This window comes from Pollachius pollachius (genome assembly GCF_949987615.1).
Source record: "Pollachius pollachius genome assembly, chromosome: 13".
Lineage (NCBI taxonomy): Eukaryota > Metazoa > Chordata > Actinopteri > Gadiformes > Gadidae > Pollachius > Pollachius pollachius.
The window spans coordinates 16,072,858-16,092,996 of record NC_136946.1 but is presented as its reverse complement, the minus strand read 5'-3'; the positions used below and the strand labels follow the sequence as shown (position 1 = coordinate 16,092,996).

At 43.8% G+C, this 20,139-nt stretch overlaps 2 protein-coding genes across 2 annotated transcripts; both read left to right on the top strand.

The window, feature by feature from the left end:
* Window positions 1–1,779: 1,779 nt before the first annotated feature.
* Window positions 1,780–14,052, top strand: LOC307085032 (ankyrin repeat and MYND domain-containing protein 2-like; the record flags this gene model as incomplete). The annotated part of the gene is made up of 10 exons (XM_079749652.1): window positions 1,780–1,846; window positions 2,392–2,456; window positions 3,269–3,407; window positions 3,608–3,706; window positions 3,977–4,137; window positions 7,581–7,795; window positions 8,142–8,277; window positions 8,725–8,853; window positions 9,119–9,236; window positions 13,886–14,052. The coding sequence occupies 10 exons, from the start codon at window positions 1,780–1,782 to the stop codon at window positions 14,050–14,052; spliced, it is 1,296 nt and encodes a 431-aa protein (XP_079605778.1).
* Window positions 14,053–17,605: 3,553 nt separating this feature from the next.
* On the top strand, window positions 17,606–18,789 carry sostdc1b (sclerostin domain containing 1b; the record flags this gene model as incomplete). The annotated part of the gene is made up of 2 exons (XM_079748969.1): window positions 17,606–17,798; window positions 18,329–18,789. The coding sequence occupies 2 exons, from the start codon at window positions 17,606–17,608 to the stop codon at window positions 18,787–18,789; spliced, it is 654 nt and encodes a 217-aa protein (XP_079605095.1).
* Between the last annotated feature and the right edge of the window lie 1,350 nt (window positions 18,790–20,139).

The window sequence follows — 20,139 nt, the reverse complement described above, 5'->3', positions numbered from 1 at the left end:
ATGTTATTTGTGTTTTCTGTTATTTGCCAATAGCTGAGTTTATTAGCTCAAGTGCTAACCAATCATTAGCATTCAAAGGCATGTAAACCGCAATCACTATAACAAGGGTGAAGTTCCCTAAGTGTATGGAAGGGCCTGCATTTCTCCATGACATGTTCCAGATGGGATGTGCAAAGCCTGTCCGTGACAATTGTGCCCATGTACCAAACAACATTATCATTTGTTTTTTGAGTTGCTCTATAGCTTTTTATTGTATCGAGGCCTAACTTAAAAGGGGAAACTATGGTCCTTGATAATTTGAAATTAAACAAGTTTTCTGTTCTAACATGTTCAACAGGAAATCTAATGTGTTACTCTCTCAGCTTCGGAATACTACCACTAGATGGTCTATAGAGTAAGATGTGTAACCCATAAATGCTCGTTAATGACGTGTGGTATCTGAATAGGCCTTTATACCACAGAGGTCTAACAGTAGGAGGAAAAAACTAGTGGAACTCACTAGGTTAATAATAGGTCTGCATGCCAGTGCACATAGTTAGCGTCATGAGATATACCTGTGTTTGCCCCTACTAGACCAACAAAGTCCCACATGGCCAGATCTATCGGTTCAGCCAGTCTTAACCATAGGGATAACATAATCTCATAGTGTTCTGTTAGTGGGTTCACTGGCTCTTTCAGATTGCACTAATCTCTGAGAAGTTCTTAGCAGCTGATATTTTATAGAGGAAAATTAGAATAAGGGACTAATTTGATGAATGTGGTCTATCGGACCTCGGTGGCATCATAGCTGCGGGCTACGGGCATGGTGCTCATTCCTCATCCTCAGTGTGTATTGAGTACTTCTGTATTTGACTGAAATGCTCATATATGTTCCCCTACTGTCCACAATCACCAACCCCTCCCAATATGGATATAGAGAATTATTGCCACAGCCCAGTGGCAGGAGTAGGTGACTTAGGGGTCAAGGACACTAACAAGTGAGCTATAGACCTTAGGTCTCTTTTATATCAAAGAGGGTCTCAAGGACCTGTACGATTATCAATATGCGGCCTCCAGCCCTACTGGAAGTGACTCTCAAAGCCTCAGCAAATGATCCATCTCGTGGCGCCTCACCCAGCAGCTCGCTTGCAAGATTTTGAGATACAATTCTTCCCAGACCTACACCCAAGCAATCCAACATGCATAACTCTGAATCTGACCTCTACTACATATCCCAAAAAAATAGTTATGTGACTTTTTTGGGGGGCGTGGCATGGGCTCACCCTAAATCACCAAATTACATCGGTTTGCCCTGAAATAGATTCTCAAATAAAACAGGGACAACACCTCTTTCCACCTCTTTTTCCAGACCTACAAACACCCATAAAGTCAAATTTGGGAAGAGCTGTCTCCATCAAAATGCTGCTGCTTTGTTCTAACCAATTTTCAGTTAAAAAATTGAAATAAATGATTGATATTAATGCCTACACTGCTGCCATGCACAGCGGAAATAGATATTCTCATTTCATAAAATTTAGATCCATTCACATCCATGCGTTCTACACTGTCTAGCACTCTGTCCCTGTTGGTCAAGCCTCATGCATAAATACAATGGACCTCACCTCCCCCCTTTGTATGATGGTATATTCCAATGTGGACCAATCTCTGCAAGAGAAAGACCTTTCCTGCCTCCTGTATAAAAACACCTTTGCCATGTGAGAGAAGCTCAAAGACAAGGCAAATAGGCCTAGGCAAAGGTTTTGCAATTCAGCCTACCTCAACACCTACCTCAAGCATACCATGGCTGCGCCTCAAAAGGGGGATCTTTCAGCGTCCGAGAGGGCGATATTCGAACTTATCTCTGCTGGTGAGTACTAACTATCTTGACTAAAAAATGTTGGCTTTTGGATAACAATGTTTTCAGCTGTTATTGCATTAGTTATTGTTTTTTTTATGTGTTAATAATGAAACACCAAAAATGTTTGTTTATTATGTTATTATGTCTGTTCGGTATCATAAGTTCTATTTTAAAAATTATATATATAATACTTGCATTGAAAAGTTGCTTCAATATATATATATATATATATATATATATATATATATTTATGGACCCTCGGGCAAAGCTCTGGCCCCAATAATTTAGCTCGATGCCAATAACTTATAAAATAATAATAAAATTATAATTCTTGTTGTCCTTAAAGTCATTATGTAACCCCTTGAATGGTGGTATTTTTATTTTCTGATATTTTCTCAGTGTGGGATTTCATAACTATCTCACGGGTAAGAGCCATAAAATTACATTCCAAACCCAAAGCACTTCTGCCCCCTCCCTTTATATATATATATATATATATATATATATAAAATAACCTATTAGTCCTGCACCTTAAATCTCAATCCTTTCTTCAGGTGACGTCCCAGAGGCTGAAAAGCTACTAGCCAACCAACATATGCGAGTCAACTGCTTGGATGAGGTATTCTATGTTATGTGTATTTATTGAAGTATTTATTTATTTATTCTGCATTCATATACAAATTATTTTCCCTACTGGAAAAACATGATACTCTCCTCTCCCATGATTAGCTGAGGAAAGACAGCAGGAGTATAATTAGAAAGATTTACTCTGTTAAACTAATTTTACTTAATAATCGTCTGAGATTGACAACACCTCTTAAGAAAAAATGACCCGTTAAAAAAACTCTAGACCTCACGTATTGACATCATGAGTGATGTGTGCTGTAACCATTGTGGGAGACAGCATATGCTTCTTATTGTTGTGGAGAGACATATGGAGGAGACTGGAGGGCCGGGAGCAGTATTGGATAATGGTGCCATGCCACTCAATGTAACTCACAGCCCCTTCGGAGGCCTTTGTCTCTTAAGGGCTTCCTGTCCTTCAAGAACTGATGTGCCAACCAGAACCAACAGCCATCGCTGCCTTACATCGCCTCAGCTTCAATACAATGACAGAACTTAAGTTGATATTACACAAGTTTAAATTAGATTGAAGGTGAAATATCCAGTCGATTATATTTGATTTGTTTTACTACTACTTACATAGCCGTTGAGGCCTAGAGGCCTGTCATACCAGATACCACACTTCACAGAAGGAGAAGTGAGGTCGAATTGACCAGTGTAGATGGTACACTACAGTATGTTCATCTTCTGTGACCATTTTCTAATTAGCCTGAAAACAAAAGACACAGCGGTGGTTATAGATTCTGATCATTCATTTTAAGGCGGAACCAATACAACAAAGTCCTGTTTCTCTCTTCATTCATCCAGTTTGGCATGACCCCGTTAATGCATGCTGCGTACAAGGGGAAGGCCCATATGTGTCAGCTGCTGCTTCGACACGGGGCCGACGTCAACTGCAACCAGCATGAGTACGGCTACACCGCCCTCATGTTCGCCGGCCTGTCTGGTAGGTCTTGGCACCTCTTTTTTCAGGATGTGTGCAACTCCTTTGTTAATCCTTATCTTATTCAGAAATACTTTCCAGATCCAGATCAGATTTCTGTAAAACATGAATGTGTTTAAATGAAATGATGTTCATGAAAAGGAAATAAATGAACTACTGATGGAGGATCACTGATCGACTCCTACATTGTGCTTGGTTCCCAGGAAAAAGTGACATCACCACTATGATGCTGGACGCGGGCGCGGAGGTTGATGTGGTTAACTCTGTGGGCCGGACAGCTGCTCAGATGGCCGCCTTCGTCGGTGAGCCACAGGCGTGGTTGGGCCCCCAATGTATGGGGCTCCCCCTGTTTTAATTCTGTTGCATCCAGGGAGGATCTGTATTCAAGCAAGAATCATTTCAATGCAATTTGATGTGTTGTAATACAGCCTGAGCATAAAGTGTTGGCCATTTCCAACCATCATCAATAAAGTAATCTATATTTGTTGCGAATAATAGCAAATCAAATGATACAAATCCTTGTGAGGTTGATGTAAACCCCCTGAGTTAATCCATTACCATTCTCATTGCAGGCCAGCACGACTGTGTGAGCGTGATCAATAACTTCTTTCCCCGGGCGAGGCTGGACTACTTCACCACACCGCAGGGCCAGGACACGGAACCCAAGCTGCCCCCCAAGCTGGCGGGACCCCTCCACAAGATCGTCATGACCACCAACCTCAACCCTGTGAAGGTGATTGGCTCTCCCTCCCCTCATCCTCCAGTTCTGCAGCACACAGCACTCTATCCAGCGCAGTAGCATAGGAAACGGGTAGAAACCCACAACATGGAATGACATAGTAAGAACAGGGAAGGTAATTGTTCATAGTGTGTGTGTGTCTGTGTGTTTCTGTGTGTGTGTGTGTGTGTACGTGTATAGGGATGTTTGTTTGTGTGTGTATATATGTGTGTGTATGTGTGTGTATCTGTGTGTGTGTGTCTGTGTGTGTGTGTATCTCTGTGTATGTGTGTGTGTGAATTCCTGGGTAGTCGGGTGCACTCTGAACGCCATGCGAGCCTCCGTGTGTATGAAACCAGGGGTGCATCCGAATACTAAGTATATACTATTTCTGTGCAGTGTCTACTACTTGACCGTTAATATAGAACGTTCTACAGCTATGCGTAGAACGCTTCCGAACACCACTGAAACAACACCGGATGTTTGGAGATTACGTATTTCCCCTCTGTGCGCTGCACATCAGATGCCGGCTAAAGTCACTAATTTAGAGATTTTTTTTTTTTCACCTCAACGTTCTTCTTCTTCGGTTACCAGACTCCAGCTGAATTGTAGGATAGCGTAGTGACCTACTTTTGTATGCTGTGGCGGTAGTACGCATTTCGGAAACTGTTTGCCTACTACACAATGCGTACTGAGCATTCGGACGCGCTATATTTGTGACGTACTACAAAATGCCTACTATATAGCAGTCAAGTATGAGTATTCGGATACAGCCCAGGGGTATTATAAAACTGTGCGTGGGATCGTTACTAAAAGTGTACGTATGCCCAAAAGCCAAGTTTTGCGTGCGCCAAAAAATATTCCGATTTATAAAACCCTGCGTACGCACACCTCTAAGCAATCTTTGCTTTATAAATCACAGAGTGCCTACAAGTGTGCGCAGCTGAATCAGCTTCACGTTCCGCCCTGTACACGCCCCTTTTTAACCATAAATGGCCAGTGCAAACGACCTCATGAATGCGATCTGCATATAAAACAGACTCAGATGCAAGTATTATGTCTTGTCGGAAACAATGGCAGAAGGACTGAGAAAAGCAAAACAGCGAAATTTCACGGAGGGTGAAGTGGAGACACTTGTGGGTGAGGTGTAGGCCCGAAAAGTAGTTTTGCTCGGCGGTCACGGGATTGGGATCACTAACAACAAAAAGCAGAGTGAGAGGCAACATGTTGCTGCAGCAGGTGACTTAGGGGTCAGTGGCACGGAGCGCACAGTCCCAGAATTAAAAAAGAAGTGGTCTGACATAAAGGTACATATTTTTATGTACCAATAAATCGTTATGGTCCCTGAAGACTCTCTCCCTCCGACTCCTGCTATTTGCATGGTCTTCCAGCAGTGCCATGGTGCAGCATTACGCACGGGGCTCACCGCTGTATTTATAGGGTTACGGTAATAAGACTGACCGAGAACACCTTGGATAATCAGTTTGTAATCACCCACGTAAAATTTTCTTGAACATAGCCCCTATGCCTGATTTGTCATGAAAAGCATCAAGAGGAACGGACAATAATATAACGATTGTGATGAGGAGTATGTGGCTTGGTTTTCCACACTTGGGATTTAATTGACATTTGATTATATGTTTACAGTGTCACATAAAAATATTATGTTATTGACACATGTTGGACAGATGCTTTATTCCATGCAGTCGCGCCGTCAGTGGACAGTATGGAGTGACGGGATTAAATATAGAGAATTTTGATTTTGAATTTTCATTTCGATTTTAAGGAGACGTTTCTGGAGTGATAACTGAGAAATAACGCAGTTGACTTAAATTATTATGATTACATAGATTTAACGCATGATACGGGTTGAAATTAAACTTATGAAGGGCGATGATAAAACATAATCGTTCTTCTCCCTCTACATTTCTTCAGTCTGACTTCAGTTCACCACCACACCGTCTGTGTCGCAAATTCTCCTTTTCCTCCAAACCATGCGTACGCATGGGTCAGAGTTTGCTTAGGGCTGCGCACATTCTCCAGTCAAGTACGTTTTTTATAGATCACAACCTTGGTGTGGAAAGACACGTACGCCACTTTCAGCACCGTTCTCTGCGTACGCAACGGTTAATGAGACCCCAGCTCTTACTTCCTGTTCAATCCTCCCTACTCTGGTTGATCTAAATATATCTTCAGCAGCAGGGCTGTAAATAAAGGGACACGGTTTTAGCTTGAATCGTGCAGGAAAGAGCATGTACAAGCAGGTTCCTGGGGTGCGTTGTTATACGGACATGTGTGTATTGGACATGTTTTTAATCCTGCTTTTTATCTTGCAGTATAAATTTAAGTAGTAGGGCGGAAGGTAGATGAGAAGTACATCCACATTCTTCATTTTACAATTACAATTACAATTACAATTACAATTTTACATTATTACAAGCCATGATAGTGCAGTACAATGGATACATTATCTTAAATGAACAATTTTATTTTATAACTTTCTTCCATGCCAGTCAGAAACATTTTGATCAGACAATGAGAGGAACACTAGTAGCCTCTACAGCTCCCCACAATGCACCAGAGTAAACTGACCTCCAACTCTAGAGGGCAGCACACTCAAGAATATCAACACTCATGTACTGTAGGGCCACTTTAACACTGTTTGATAATATGTATACATTTTGTGTTGTACATCTAAATATTTAAATAATGTAAAAGAAATGTAAGAAACAAATTGTATATATATATATAGTCGGTGACATATTGTGAGTGTGATTTGCCGTTACAAGCCGTTTTGATTAATCTGCTTCTTCTGACATCCACCTAGATGTGTGCTGTATCCATCATAGATCTAGGTGAACAAGCCATTTTTTGATGTCAGAAGGAGGCATGTTTTCAAAACGGCTTGTAACTTATCACACTCACAACCGGTGGTATGTCACCTTAAAAGAGCACCTATTATGCTTTTCGACGCCTATGACCTATAAACGTTAGCAATGATTTATAGTCATGTTTAACCATACTAAAGTGTCAAATAATGACGTACATGCATTTAGACGTATTCCCTGCTGACCGTCTGGGGCGGCTGTGCAGAGTGCTAAACACGGGACGCCGGTCGCGATTCACTTGGTCAAATTTCCGGGATTTATCTACGTAGAACAATCCAGATTTTCCATCTATGGAAATGCTGCAACATGCTTTTCCGGAAGGTAACCAATCACAACGGTGTGGGGTTGGCAGTAGGGGGGGCGAGCGAGGGGGCGGAGAAGGATGAAGCCGAGTGTTGGCAGAGAATGCTGAAAGCGCCCAGATGAGAGGAAGTGTTTCCCGAAAATCTTCATCGTTTGTTGTGCTGTGATTCGTGTCAGGTTGCTCTATAGGAGTCATTAATAAGAAATGAAGACCAGAAAAGTAGTATAATAGGAGCTCTAACCGATAAAGTATTTTCTGGCCACCAGATGGTGCTGCTGGTTCAGGAGAGCCCCCTGCTGTTGGCGGCGGAGGCGCTGGAGCAGTGCTACGGCGTGATGGACCTGCTGTGTGAGCAGTGCCTACGGCAGCAGGACATGAACGAGGTGCTGGCAATGAAGATGCACTACATCAGCTGCGTGCTGCAGCGCTGCCTGACGCACCTCCGCGGTCGCGACGACCACCTGGACGCGCTGGTCATGAGGTGGGCTCTCCTCCTCCTGGGACTTCCTCTGGACTCTGAATCAAATTGGTCTTTTGTTGAAAAAAACACAGGAGCAATATGGCACAGCGATTAAAGTGCAGGGTTTTTACATTTTAGGAATGAATCACGAAAGCAGGAATTAATGGAAATAATGAACAACCAGAAGAACCAAAACGAAATGTTAATAATAATAAAAATAAAATAAAGGACCCCTCCTACACACACACAAAAACACCCCTAACACACCCAAGCTTGGCTCTTCTAACGTAGACTTTTTTTTTGTGCGTTGGCGTGTGCGTGTGCGCGTGCGTGTGTGGTATTTACCTTCATACCTGCTGCTGCTCAGTCTGCTGGAGGGCAGAGACAGTGACGGCTTCCTGCAGAACCAGGAGAAGTTTATCCGCGAATGCATCAGGAAGTTCCCCCACTGTGAGGCCGCTCTGCTCCAGCAGCTGGTGAAGAGCATCGCTCCGGTAGAGATCGTGAGTCAACCCCAAAGCTACTCCAACACCATGTGGTTGTATTTTAGAACAGACAGACTAATAAGCCTGAAGTGGGTTTTAAGATGTGTGGCATAGGGATTCCTTCGTAGACATGCTTATGATCTTATCATCACCCTTTTATGGGTATGTAAATTTGCCCATCTTACCCAGATCAGGAAGAGTAGTTTAATTCCAAATTCATCAGTGTGCATCCAGGAGAGTTCTCGCCTTCTGGACGCACACTGATACTATTAATTGGTGTGAATGGTTTTGTTTTTGATCTGCAACAAATTACAACAGAAGAATAATGCATAAAACATTTGCATTGATTATAATTTTTGTGCTCAACTATAAACTGGATCCAGTTTAGATGGGGGCAGGCGGTCTCCATCACTAACCAGACCTTGATCTCTCTCTAAACCATGTCTACGGTGGTTCTGTTTCCAGGGCGACGACCCAACAGCCTTCTCTGTGCTGACCCAAGCTCTGATGGGGCAGATGGCCCTGGTGGACGCAGACTTCTGCTTCACGTGTGGAGAGAGGGGAGCAAAGAAGAGATGTTCCTACTGCAAATCAGTAAGCCCACGTTTGAACTCCTTTGGACACCTATTACCTCATATTGGCACGATTTATTTTCAGAGATCAGGTTACAATTAGGCCATGCAGCACTCTTACTCACTTTGTAACATTGTGTGCTTTGATTGTTATCACGCTCACTTGTAAAGCTACTTTGGAGCAAAGCATCTGCTAAAGGATTCAATGAGACATGGACGCTTGATTCCAGTAGTGCTGATTCTCCCCGTCTCAGAGGAGTGTTTAAGGTCTTTGGTGTGTCTCCCAGGTGGCCTACTGCAGCGTGGCGTGCCAGAGGCTCCACTGGTTCTCCCATAAGAAGATGTGCTCGGCCTTGCAGGCGCCGGAAGCCGACCACGACGCTCCCAGGATCAGAGAACTCAAAGGTTCAGGTTTCAGATGGGCCCTTTCTGTTCTGTTTAGATATATCTGCATAAATGAAATAGGGATCACAGACCGGACGTTTGGCTGTAACAGGGTTAAAGTACAAGGATTCAAATAGTTTTCAAAATAATTAAGGATATAACTTAAATATATATAACTCAAATTATGAAACTGGATTCAATTACTTTTTTTTTTATTTGGAGTAAAATAACTACTAAAATAATGATCAAAATATATCAAGGTATGATAAGGTTAACAGGCTCTCAAATATAAGGTTAAAGAGTTTCAATCCAAATAACATCGGAATATATTCTGTATTCTTCCTGACGGGAAGCATGCAGTACACTGCCCCCATCTAGTGGCAGTTAAAAAAAAATCCACTTATTTATCCTACACCTGCAGGACCGCCAAGTAGCGGTTCCCGGCCGAGCTCACCAGGGAGGCAATTGGCAAACATGAACGCGCATTGATGAACGCGCGCAATGCACCCGCACCTGCATGTCTTTTCTAAAGCGTAGGCCAACACAACTTTTAAAAAAAACATACTCAAGTTACGCGTCGTGTGGAGGCGCATTAGAGAGGATCATAACTAAAAACTAGACACTTAAATGGATACTTCACCGGTCGAGATATGAAGGTTATATGAAGTGAATTTGGAGGAGGAAGGACCCATGGTCCTAGCGCGAGTGGCAGCGCGAGCAAACTTTGTGTAAACATATCCCCGTGATACGTTGACTAGTTTAGACTTCTGCTCTTATTTTTTCAAACGCATCATTTGTATATTACTGTACGCATACATACATTTGCTAATTACAGTAGCTCAGCATTTCAAGTATTTGTACTCAACCTTTTCTCCCCAGTTGAAATAAGTGTTTATCTTATACAGTAGGACAGCACTTGGGTTAGTAAACAAATCACAAAAACCATTCATGAACCATTCATTATTCATGAAAAGATATGAACTATTTACAAAAATAAAATGTGTAGGGTGCGTTTGCTAGAGTCAAAATAGCCACAGCTCATCTTGAGCATCTACTGTCTCCTGGTAGCCACAGTACTGCCCATCTTGTGCTGGATAATTAGCTCTGATGGCCTGGACAACACAGGAAGCCGATACTGTCTAAGAAAGATGGAGAACAGCATTAGCAAAGCAAGATAAATTATGCCTTGAGTAGCCTATACAGCAGGTGTCGGCAACTGGCACCCCGCGGGCCATAACTGGCCCGCCAGACATAATATCTGGCCCGCCAGATTATTCTGAAATTATGATTTTTTTTTTTAATCTATTCATTCGTGATCTGGGACACGTAATTTAAATTTTTCGTGCCAAAAAGCACAAATTTCTAAAAATATGAGAGCTTTTGGCCACCCGTTGCTACTTTCATCTTTGATTCTGAGAAATTGTGACAATTCACGGATATATTTAATGCCGTTGCGCTGCTCTGTAGGCTAACCGCTACGGAAAAAAAGGTAGCTGCATCATCTCTTCTTTTTAGAATGAGTTGAAATTTGCACTTTTTGGCACGTGTCCCAGATCACGAATGAATATATTAAATGACGTGACAGTGTCACGTATTTCCGTGAGACTGAATTTAATTGTATCAAATCCTGCTACTACTCTCGGAAGGTTAGAGACACACTCGTCATGGTCACGCATAAGCTGCGAGGGGCTGAGCGGGAGTTATTGGAAACTATGCAATATTAAATGAAACTGACCCCCCCTCTATAGGCCTATATACAACAACCATAGTGACCCGACATTACGTATTTTTGTGTGATACTGCACGTAGAGAAAGGCAGGAGCTGTTGACAAAAGAAAAAAAAAACGAGGGGGTAAAATCCCCCGTTCGTCACGGCGCAGGCTTACTTGGTTCACTGGAGAAGGCGGGGCTGCGTACGGAGTCTAGACCTCTGTAGAATAATTTGCATATTTGCAAATGTTGGAATGACTTCACGTCTGAGTGTAGGCTACAAACGCGATTAACTATTTACAAGTGCAAAAAAAACGCCAACATATTCTTTATTTTGCTGACCACTTTTGTGTTAGGGACGGGTTAGGGTTTTTTATCCCGACAAAAGCCTCATAAGGACAGTTCCTCTGCGTCTCTCTCGTAGATCGCATCATATTTCAACGTTTTTGTTTAATATGACTCCTTCTCCCACATGATCAGCAGCTTGCGTATTTCACTTTCTCTCCAGTTAGAACTGCTTATGAGGATATCGCTGCATTGTCTCTGTGGAGACAGTGCAGCAACACCTCTACCCAACGTGATCAGGCATGACATTTACGTGATTAGGGCATACACTTGTTTATATGTACGTCTTTTAAGAGTCATCTAGTGCTTGGTAGGCATATGACTAAGCCAGCTGACGGGCCTGCGTCGCAGTTCCAGATGCACTTTCATTATCAATTCCTTGAACTAACCTTTGATAATGTTCTGGCCCGCCACCTACTGGCTGGAAAACAAAATGGCCCCAGGCCGAACTTAGTTGCCAACCCCTGCTATACAGCATTACACGGACTTCAAGCTAACGTAACATAGCCTATTCTCTGCCAACAAGATCGGCTACTTTCGGATAACAACATTCTCACGTTCCCCGTGACTCAAAACTATTGTAGCCAATGTGTTAGTAAAAAAACACTTACTCTATGCTAAGACGTCTGTTTCTCCCGGCGGGCTTTGGTTGGCGTTTCCAGTTCACTTTCTGGGTCCGGAAATATGTATCCAATACCCAACCCTTCAGATGAGGCGTAAAGCCCGGGTGAGAGGTTACACAACCATGGCCCCATCCTCGCCAGATTCAGCCATTTAATCTAGAAGAAACTGGTATCGCTGAAATTCGCTGCAGCACAGGTACTCTGTGTTAGTGTCCATAGGCGACCAGAGCAAACCGGCGCGCTCCGGCTCCTCGTCCTCGGCAACAGGCAAGGCTTGTTCAGCTGCAGCTGCAGCAGCCTCCTCCTCTATTTGTGTCAATGCTTCCTGCCTGTATTCTGACTCGTACAAATAGCCCTGAATGTCCGAAATCCAACAATAGATTTTCAAAATCCACTTTGGCTGTTTCACATCGCAAATTTGTTCTCTAGCTAAGCGGTGAAGAAACATGGCGGACATTTTGTTTACATCTCGTACGCGAGCTCCCGCCCCCCCTCATTCCTTATTGGTGGGCTCACAAATTTGCGGAACCAGTGGTTTGTAGTCCTCGGCCCTTCTAGCAGGCAAGCAAAGTTTTACTGAGATGACGTCAAACGCGTCATTTGACGTCCTCTCAGGAGAAAATTAGATCAAGAAAGCTGGGCCAAGGGGAGACTGGGTTAAACTGAGGGAAAAATAACTTTCTTTTTATATTACAATAGCGATTTTATAATGATAGAACGCCGGTTCTGAATTGGTGAAGTATCCCTTTAACAGTGTGTCAGCAGAATGCAATGCTTCTGAACTTTTAATCAAAGTGCAGACAAAGTCCAACTTCATAAAGTAAAGTTCATTCATGGTGCGTGCTGCTTAAATGTAATGGAAATGAGCCTTCTATTAAGTTGAGGCACAAGGCGGAAACTGAAGGCTCATTTGGTCAGAACGTTAAAAAAAGAAATTGCTGATTTGTGATTGGTTGCAAGGAGTAGATGCGGCTGGCCGCCCTTTTTATGTTTAACATGGTATGGATGATTTACCTCGCAACAGTGAAACTGAATTTGGTTATTTTTTATTCTCAATGGCGGCAGAAGTAAGTTTGGCCACTTTGCCTTCAGTGGCTAGCCCTTCTTTGATAGGTCCATGGGCTAGCCCTGAACGTAACATAGGCCTACACAGAGTAATGTCGTACAGCCTCCTGCCATACAAAGTTTTTCATGCAATCATATATAATTTTGAAAAAGAAAAATATAATTTCATCATCACGTAAATCTTTTTTTTTTTTTGGAAATCAGGAGGAGGCGTTGCCTCCAATGCCTCCTCTGAGGAACAGCATTAATTTGAGGCAATCTACGGAAAGAAATACTAGAAAACATTTTGTTACTGTTCATAACTCTTCTAAATGGCAGAAGAATCAAACAGCTGTTTACGCTCGGTTGTATCGGTGTTACACCGAATTGTGACCGCAGGGGGTGGGTCTTTCTTTTCTTGATACAAACGTTAATTCTAAACAGCGTTTTACACAGTAGCCTATAATAGGAAATGCTCAAAGGTATATCCACTAATTAAACACTGCCTTTAGCTTTTTATGGGGAAAGAAGCAATGGTGATGGACCGTTCTGCCGGGGATGGTAGGATCTCCTGACAGGCTGCTCCCCACTCAAAGATCAATGGGAATGGGAAACGTCATAATAATCTGTCCATGGTGCTCAACTGCCCGTGTTCAGTGGTCAACTTGCCACTTTCACCCATAAATCAGACATCAGTCTTCGTAAATCGATTGTTTTCTGATGCTAGTGTGAAATGGATTGTGATTGAACTAGTTTGATTGTGAACGCAGCCTGGAGCCGATGTAAACAGCCATTGGACGTCATGCGCCTCTATAGCAGTGTGTGCATCTTCCAGCTGCATGTGAACCTTCTAGCTGTGGAGGAGGGGTTGTTGTTGTTACCATTTTGTCATGGAAACAATGAAGGCTCAACTCTGCGTCTCTTTAACTTATTTCTGTGCTCCTGCAGACGACGAGAGCGACCTGGTCCGAGAGACAGCTAACTTCCTGCAGGCGTTGTGCATGCGGGCGGAGGAGAAGGTGGCCGCCGCGGGGGGCTGCACCGCGGAGCTTCTGGGCTGCCCGTCGACCTCGGCCCAGGGACCCGTGTGTGAGAGGGAGGACCAGCAGCCATAGACCCCCACCAACCCGGGCGGTGGACTGGCTGTGGTCTCACCCCGTTGGTGGCCGGATGCAGGATAGCGAGGAGGCCTGCAGGGTTGAAAGAACAACTGATTTTGTTGGTTTCTCTGATCATGGTTTCTCTCCTTTCTTTGTGATTTGGGTGCAGCGGTCCCCATCGTCGTTCGGATTGTTGCTCTACGGATCATTTGTTGTGGGAAATGAATCTGAAATGTAATATATAATCATACATATTCAAATGTAAGAATTGTTTGTAGTTTTAAGGGCTTTTGTATTAAAGCAGATAATAATTGGACCTCTGTTTTTCCTATTTGACCATCAGCTCCTTTGCTTCAGCTGTTGATAAAGTTTTATTATTAAATGTCTATAATTAGATTAATTGATTTAAGCATTCTAGAAATAAGGAAGCAGCTACATGTACAAGCATTGCACTCTGGGCTTGGACTGTGTGTATAGTAGACGTAGATGTAGATACAGTAAAGTATATAGTAGAGTATAAAGAATATGTTCAATGACTGGTGGGTTTGACTGAGTTTTCAGATGATAATGTTGACATCAGATCAAATTGATTTGTAGGACAACTTATTTAAGATATTCTGCTGGTTTGGTTTAATAGGAGGTACAACTGTTAAGTAGTGAAGGGAAATGTATTTTTGGATGATCAGACTTAATGGCAGCATATAAAAAGAGTAGAGGTTGGGTCCTCACATGGAGCCTTGTAAGTCAATCAGTGCTGGGCCAGGAGGTAGAGGGAGAGGGAGAGGGAGAGAACGATGGAGAGAGAGAGAGAGAGAGAGAGAGAGAGAGAGAGAGAAAGAAAGAGAACGGTGGAGAGAGAGAGAGAGTGTGGGGGGGAGTGAGGGGGGAGAGAGGGGGAGATAGAAGGGGAGAGAGAGAGAGAGGACTCGGGGGCGAGGTGCGATGTGATGTATACTGAAAAGAAGTGAAACAACATCTTTATGGTTTTTGTCAATCACACATTGAAAATGTGGCAGATGATTGCTGACAGTAAATGAAGATGCCAAATTATTTCTGGTCTTGCAGATTGAACAGCTTCATTATAATTGGCCAGGACTCCTCAGATGAAACGTATCTGATGTTTTTGCTTTGAACGGATACACTGCAGACCCCCACCGAACCCTTACTAAAACAGAAATACTTGATGCCTCTTGGGAAAGTGGATCAAGTCCTTTTGTTTTAACCGATAGCGGATGGCTTCACATATTGTGTAATATAATAGTTGCCCCTAGATGGTATTGTTGGCGCATATGTTTGGATACCAAAAAAAAGCATAAAAGAAGGTTAAATGCAATAGGGAAACATATTTAGTTATAATTTAAAGATTGTTTAGATTGATAAATTTCGTTTTAGGTGGTTACTTTTAGGTTTGAAGTGAGAATTGGTTGTGCTTAGATATTATGTTAAAGGTAGAAGGTGATTTGATTCTTCTAGTTATTATTGTCAGAGTAAGGATGTACAGTTCGACTCCATGAGGAGGACTGGTAGGGCAGCTAGTAGCAGTAGGCTATAACAGAAACCCGTCCAGATCGCATAGGCCCACACACACACACACACACACACACACACACACACACACACACACACACACACACACACACACACACACACACACACACACACACACACACACACACACACACACACACACACACACACACACTAGGGTGAATCTGACTCCCGAGCGCACAGCCCACCCTCTCAGGGAGGTATGGATGCATCGTTCTCAACATCATCTTTGAGCGCAATTTCTCACGCGCACTTGCTTACATCCCGCGGCGGTGCGGGGGTCCACATGAGAGTCTTTCTGAGGGGGCGCATTGTCCCGCACGTTCCGTGCCGTCCCACGGGAGACACCGTCCCGTCCCAAGGATACCGCTGGGAGGCATAAGCAAGGACGCTGTCACGTTACATGTCAATAGAGCCATAACTCACCCCCACATCCTGTGGTGGAGTGTATCAACTCCCCACCATCACGCACCTCGGCCACCAAACACTCACTATAGACCTGGACAAAAGGCTGAGGTTCAAGTTTCAGATTCTGGAGATGTAGAAATGAGCAAATAGCGCGTCGGATCCAGTGGCTTTGATGGTATCATATGAGGTGTAAGGGCAGCTTGTAAAAGACGGATCTGATCTACTGTAGGTGAGACCCCACCTCATATTATATGACCCTAGAGCCTTCCCGGGACAGGACGCAAGGTCCTTTAGAGAAGACGGTTTGTTCTGGAAGAATAACAAAGAAAGTGAAGGAAGAAGCCGCCTTGTCTTTAATAGTGGTAATGGCGTGTGCCAGACGGTCTAGGGTTGGGGTTCATTCCTCTGGTATCAAAGAGGAGGCAGGTGGATCACGCTCTTTGTCAGAGCACCGCATGGGAACGGCCTGTAAGCGGACACCTGCTCTGGGGGCATAGTTTCGGTAGGATGAAGTGGTTAGTGGTCTTTGTTTCGCCAGTGTAAGGCTGTGGTTAAGGATGGTGATCTCATGAATGAAGCGAAGACTGTAACGTGGTTGTTGAGGAACTACGAGGTTGATTTAATCACCAGCGGGTGGAGATCCATTGTAAAGTAAACTGTTGTTGCCTACAATAGGCTTACAATTAAATAGGAAACCCAACAAATAATATATCGATAGGCTGACACTGAAATGATGACCTAACCCTGTATTTTTGTATTGTTTGACTTGTATAATTGCACCCCAAAAGATGTCCATCTGGGACATAAACGTTGCAGTAGGACGTATGTTCCAAATAAAAAGCATTTATTTGGTCATTACTTTAATCTAACATTAGAACTACACGATTTTGCTTTGTGTAGAAAAACAGGGTAGAAAAAGAAAATTTCTCTGTCTGCAACAACATTGTCTGAAGAAATTGCAAGTCTGAAATGTGACATACTGTACAGGTTCTGATCTCTACAACATAGTCCACTTCTCTCCCCCTCACCATGAGGTGCTATGTTCGTACATTGAGTGATTGACATGCAGTGTTGCAGGCCAGGACTTCCAGCCCTGGGATAAGAGGTTCAGAGGAGAGGAAGGGACTGGGAAGAGCTGGGAAGGGACTGGGAAGAGATGGGAAGGGACTGGGAAGAGTTGGGAAGGGACTGGGAAGAGCTGGGAAGGGACTGGGAAGAGTTGGGAAGGGACTGGGAAGAGTTTGGAAGGGAATGGGAAGAGCTGGGAAGGGACTGGGAAGAGATGAGAAGGGACTGGGAAGAGATAGGAAGGGACTGGGAAGAGATGGGAAGGGACTGGGAAGAGATGAGAAGGGACTGGGAAGAGATAGGAAGGGACTGGGAAGAGATGGGACGACGCGCGTGGTGTGACGGAGGTGGGCATTCAAGTCGAAAAAAAAAACGCCTTTTTCATTCATAAAACTAGGTGCTTTGTTGTGAACCCAAGCAGGCGGTATATAAGCTGAGACACAAATGTAGTAAGGGCGACTCTGCACCACCTCAGTTGTGTATAAAGGCCCACCTGTTACCTCTTACACAAACACGCTCCAGGCAGACTGAACCAGGAGCAGCGATGCAACATCCCAGGTGCGAATGGCACCGTCTGTTCTTTTTCATCGTACTTTTTGGGAAAGGGCAAAGTGTGAAGAACGATGCCACCGAGCTGCGGGACGGTGCGGCGCTGGATGTCGTCCCGGACGTCCCGAGCAACGAGTCGTTAAACCGCGCGCAGAACGGCGGGAGACAGATGGAGTATCCGCGCGAAGGTGAGTTCATGAATAGATAAATAAATTAATATAGTTTCATTCGTACGATTCACTAAAGGATCGCTTTAAAACCATGACGTGTTCTGAAGGAAATGCATGGAGGTCCTCTAGATCAACAGAATATATATTCCGAAATTATTCAATACATTGAAATAAACCTATCTTTGTTGCCAAGGCTACCACAACGATGTATAATACAGTGATGTAGATTATATTGAAGATGTCTAGAAATTATCGTAGTGCAAAATAATTTAGGCTACAAGAGGATACAATACAACAAGATATAGCCTGGGCAATAATACTTAAACAATTATATTTGTTTACATATATACAATAGTTTCACATCATTTATAAAGTGTAGTACAATGTGGATGATATCCATTCATTAACAATTTATGTTATTATTTTTGATAAATAATGCAAACAGAAACCTTGATCGGTCAATGCATTGGCAAAAGCAAAAGTTCGTCATTCGAAGACAGTGACGCATGTAGGAGATGTGGTGTGTAACGTTGAGTCATGTGCTTCAGGTCTGGAGCAGAACCAGGTGGGCTGTCGGGAGCTGCGCTCCACCAAGTACATCTCGGACGGCCAGTGCACCAGCCTCAACCCCGTGAAGGAGCTGGTGTGCGCGGGGGAATGCCTCCCTACCCACCTGTTGCCCAACTGGATCGGCAGCAGCCACAACGGCCGCTCCTCGAGCCGCAGAGAGGTCCAGGAGTGGCGCTGCGTCATCGACCGCACGCGCACCCAGCGGATCCGCCTGCAGTGCCAGGACGGCACCTCCAGGACTTACCGGATCACGGTGGTGACGTCCTGCAAGTGCAAGCGCTACACCCGGCTGCAGAACCAGTCGGAGCTCCACCGGCCCCTGGAGCAGGCGGCCCCCTCGGAGGCTCTGGACCCCGCGGCCCACAACGCCAAGCGGAGGAGGGAGCAGGAAACCACGATGGGACCCCTGGAAAACCGGGCCCGGAGGCAGAGTGACTGAGGCTCCTACAGCCACCACTTCCCCCCCCCCCCCCCCCCTGGACACTCCGCACACATCGACCGATGGAAAAGTACAATGCTGTAAATAGTCTCTCGATGTTACTTCACTGAAAACGACTTCAGTGGACTTACAGGACAACCCTGACCTGTTCCTCAATGCCTGGGTTGGACACTGGCCCCCTACGCAAAATGCCAGGGGTGGAATTTAGCAACGAAATATATGATACACCTTATTCAAAATGTAACCATTAACCAGAAATTTACCCAGTTTATGTTTGTAAAGTTTTCAACATTAGTTACATGCGTAGTACACGTATAAAGTAAATAATTGTATTAAGAGGGAGAGGGGGATAATTATCATGCTACTTTCGTGAATCTTTTTGAATGTGATTCCTTCATCAATGTAATTTATTTTTTATATGTATATGGTAAATCTGAAGTTTTTCTATTTGTGATATTTCTAGTAGCTGTCTCGACCTGATTGCTATAAAGTTGCTGAAACAATAAAGAATCAAATACACATGAGTTTGGGTCCATCTGTGTACTGTATAAGAATCTCTTCTCTCTACACACACACACACACACACACACACACACACACACACACACACACACACACACACACACACACACACACACACACACACACACACACACACACACACACACGGGAGAGCAGACTGTTCTTCTGGCAAACAGGAACTAGCTAACAACAGAGGCATTAGTCAGTGATGAAATGTTCTTTTCATGGGACACCCTACTCTGTTTATATTGAGAAGGGATACCCTTGGCCTCCGGGCTAGTGGGCTTGTTCCAGCAGCGGCGGTAACATGTTAAGACAGCTTTTTGTATCATATATCCTTTCATTGGAGCACAGTGAAAGCCCTTAACTATGGCATCCACTGAATGGAGTCACCTGCCCTTTTAATGGAAGCAGGATGTTTGACTGATCTCTGCCTGCAGAGAATGGTACTGTGAGATTAGGTATGCGGTGAGCCTTCTTTGTACATAATTTCCGGTAGTTGGAGAGCCAAACAAGCATAAACACTGTAAATGACAAGTGATTTCCAGTTGGGAATAAAGGGAGCTATTTAAAATCCTTAATTTACTGTTGGAACAGGGTTGGTCTCGATTGTAGTTCCAAAGTCGACTATCTTTTTGACGACCTGCAGAATGGGACTGCTAAAAATAGGTTTTCTTTAGTGGAACTTTAAGTCCTGTTCATCTTTTATCTTCTGTCGGTCCTGTTGTCAAACCACACTGAGCTTCACAGTGAATGGCAGACAGTGAAGGCTAGAAAGGCAACAACTTAAAGGAATAATTCACTCTAAAGTACATTTCTATCAATTAT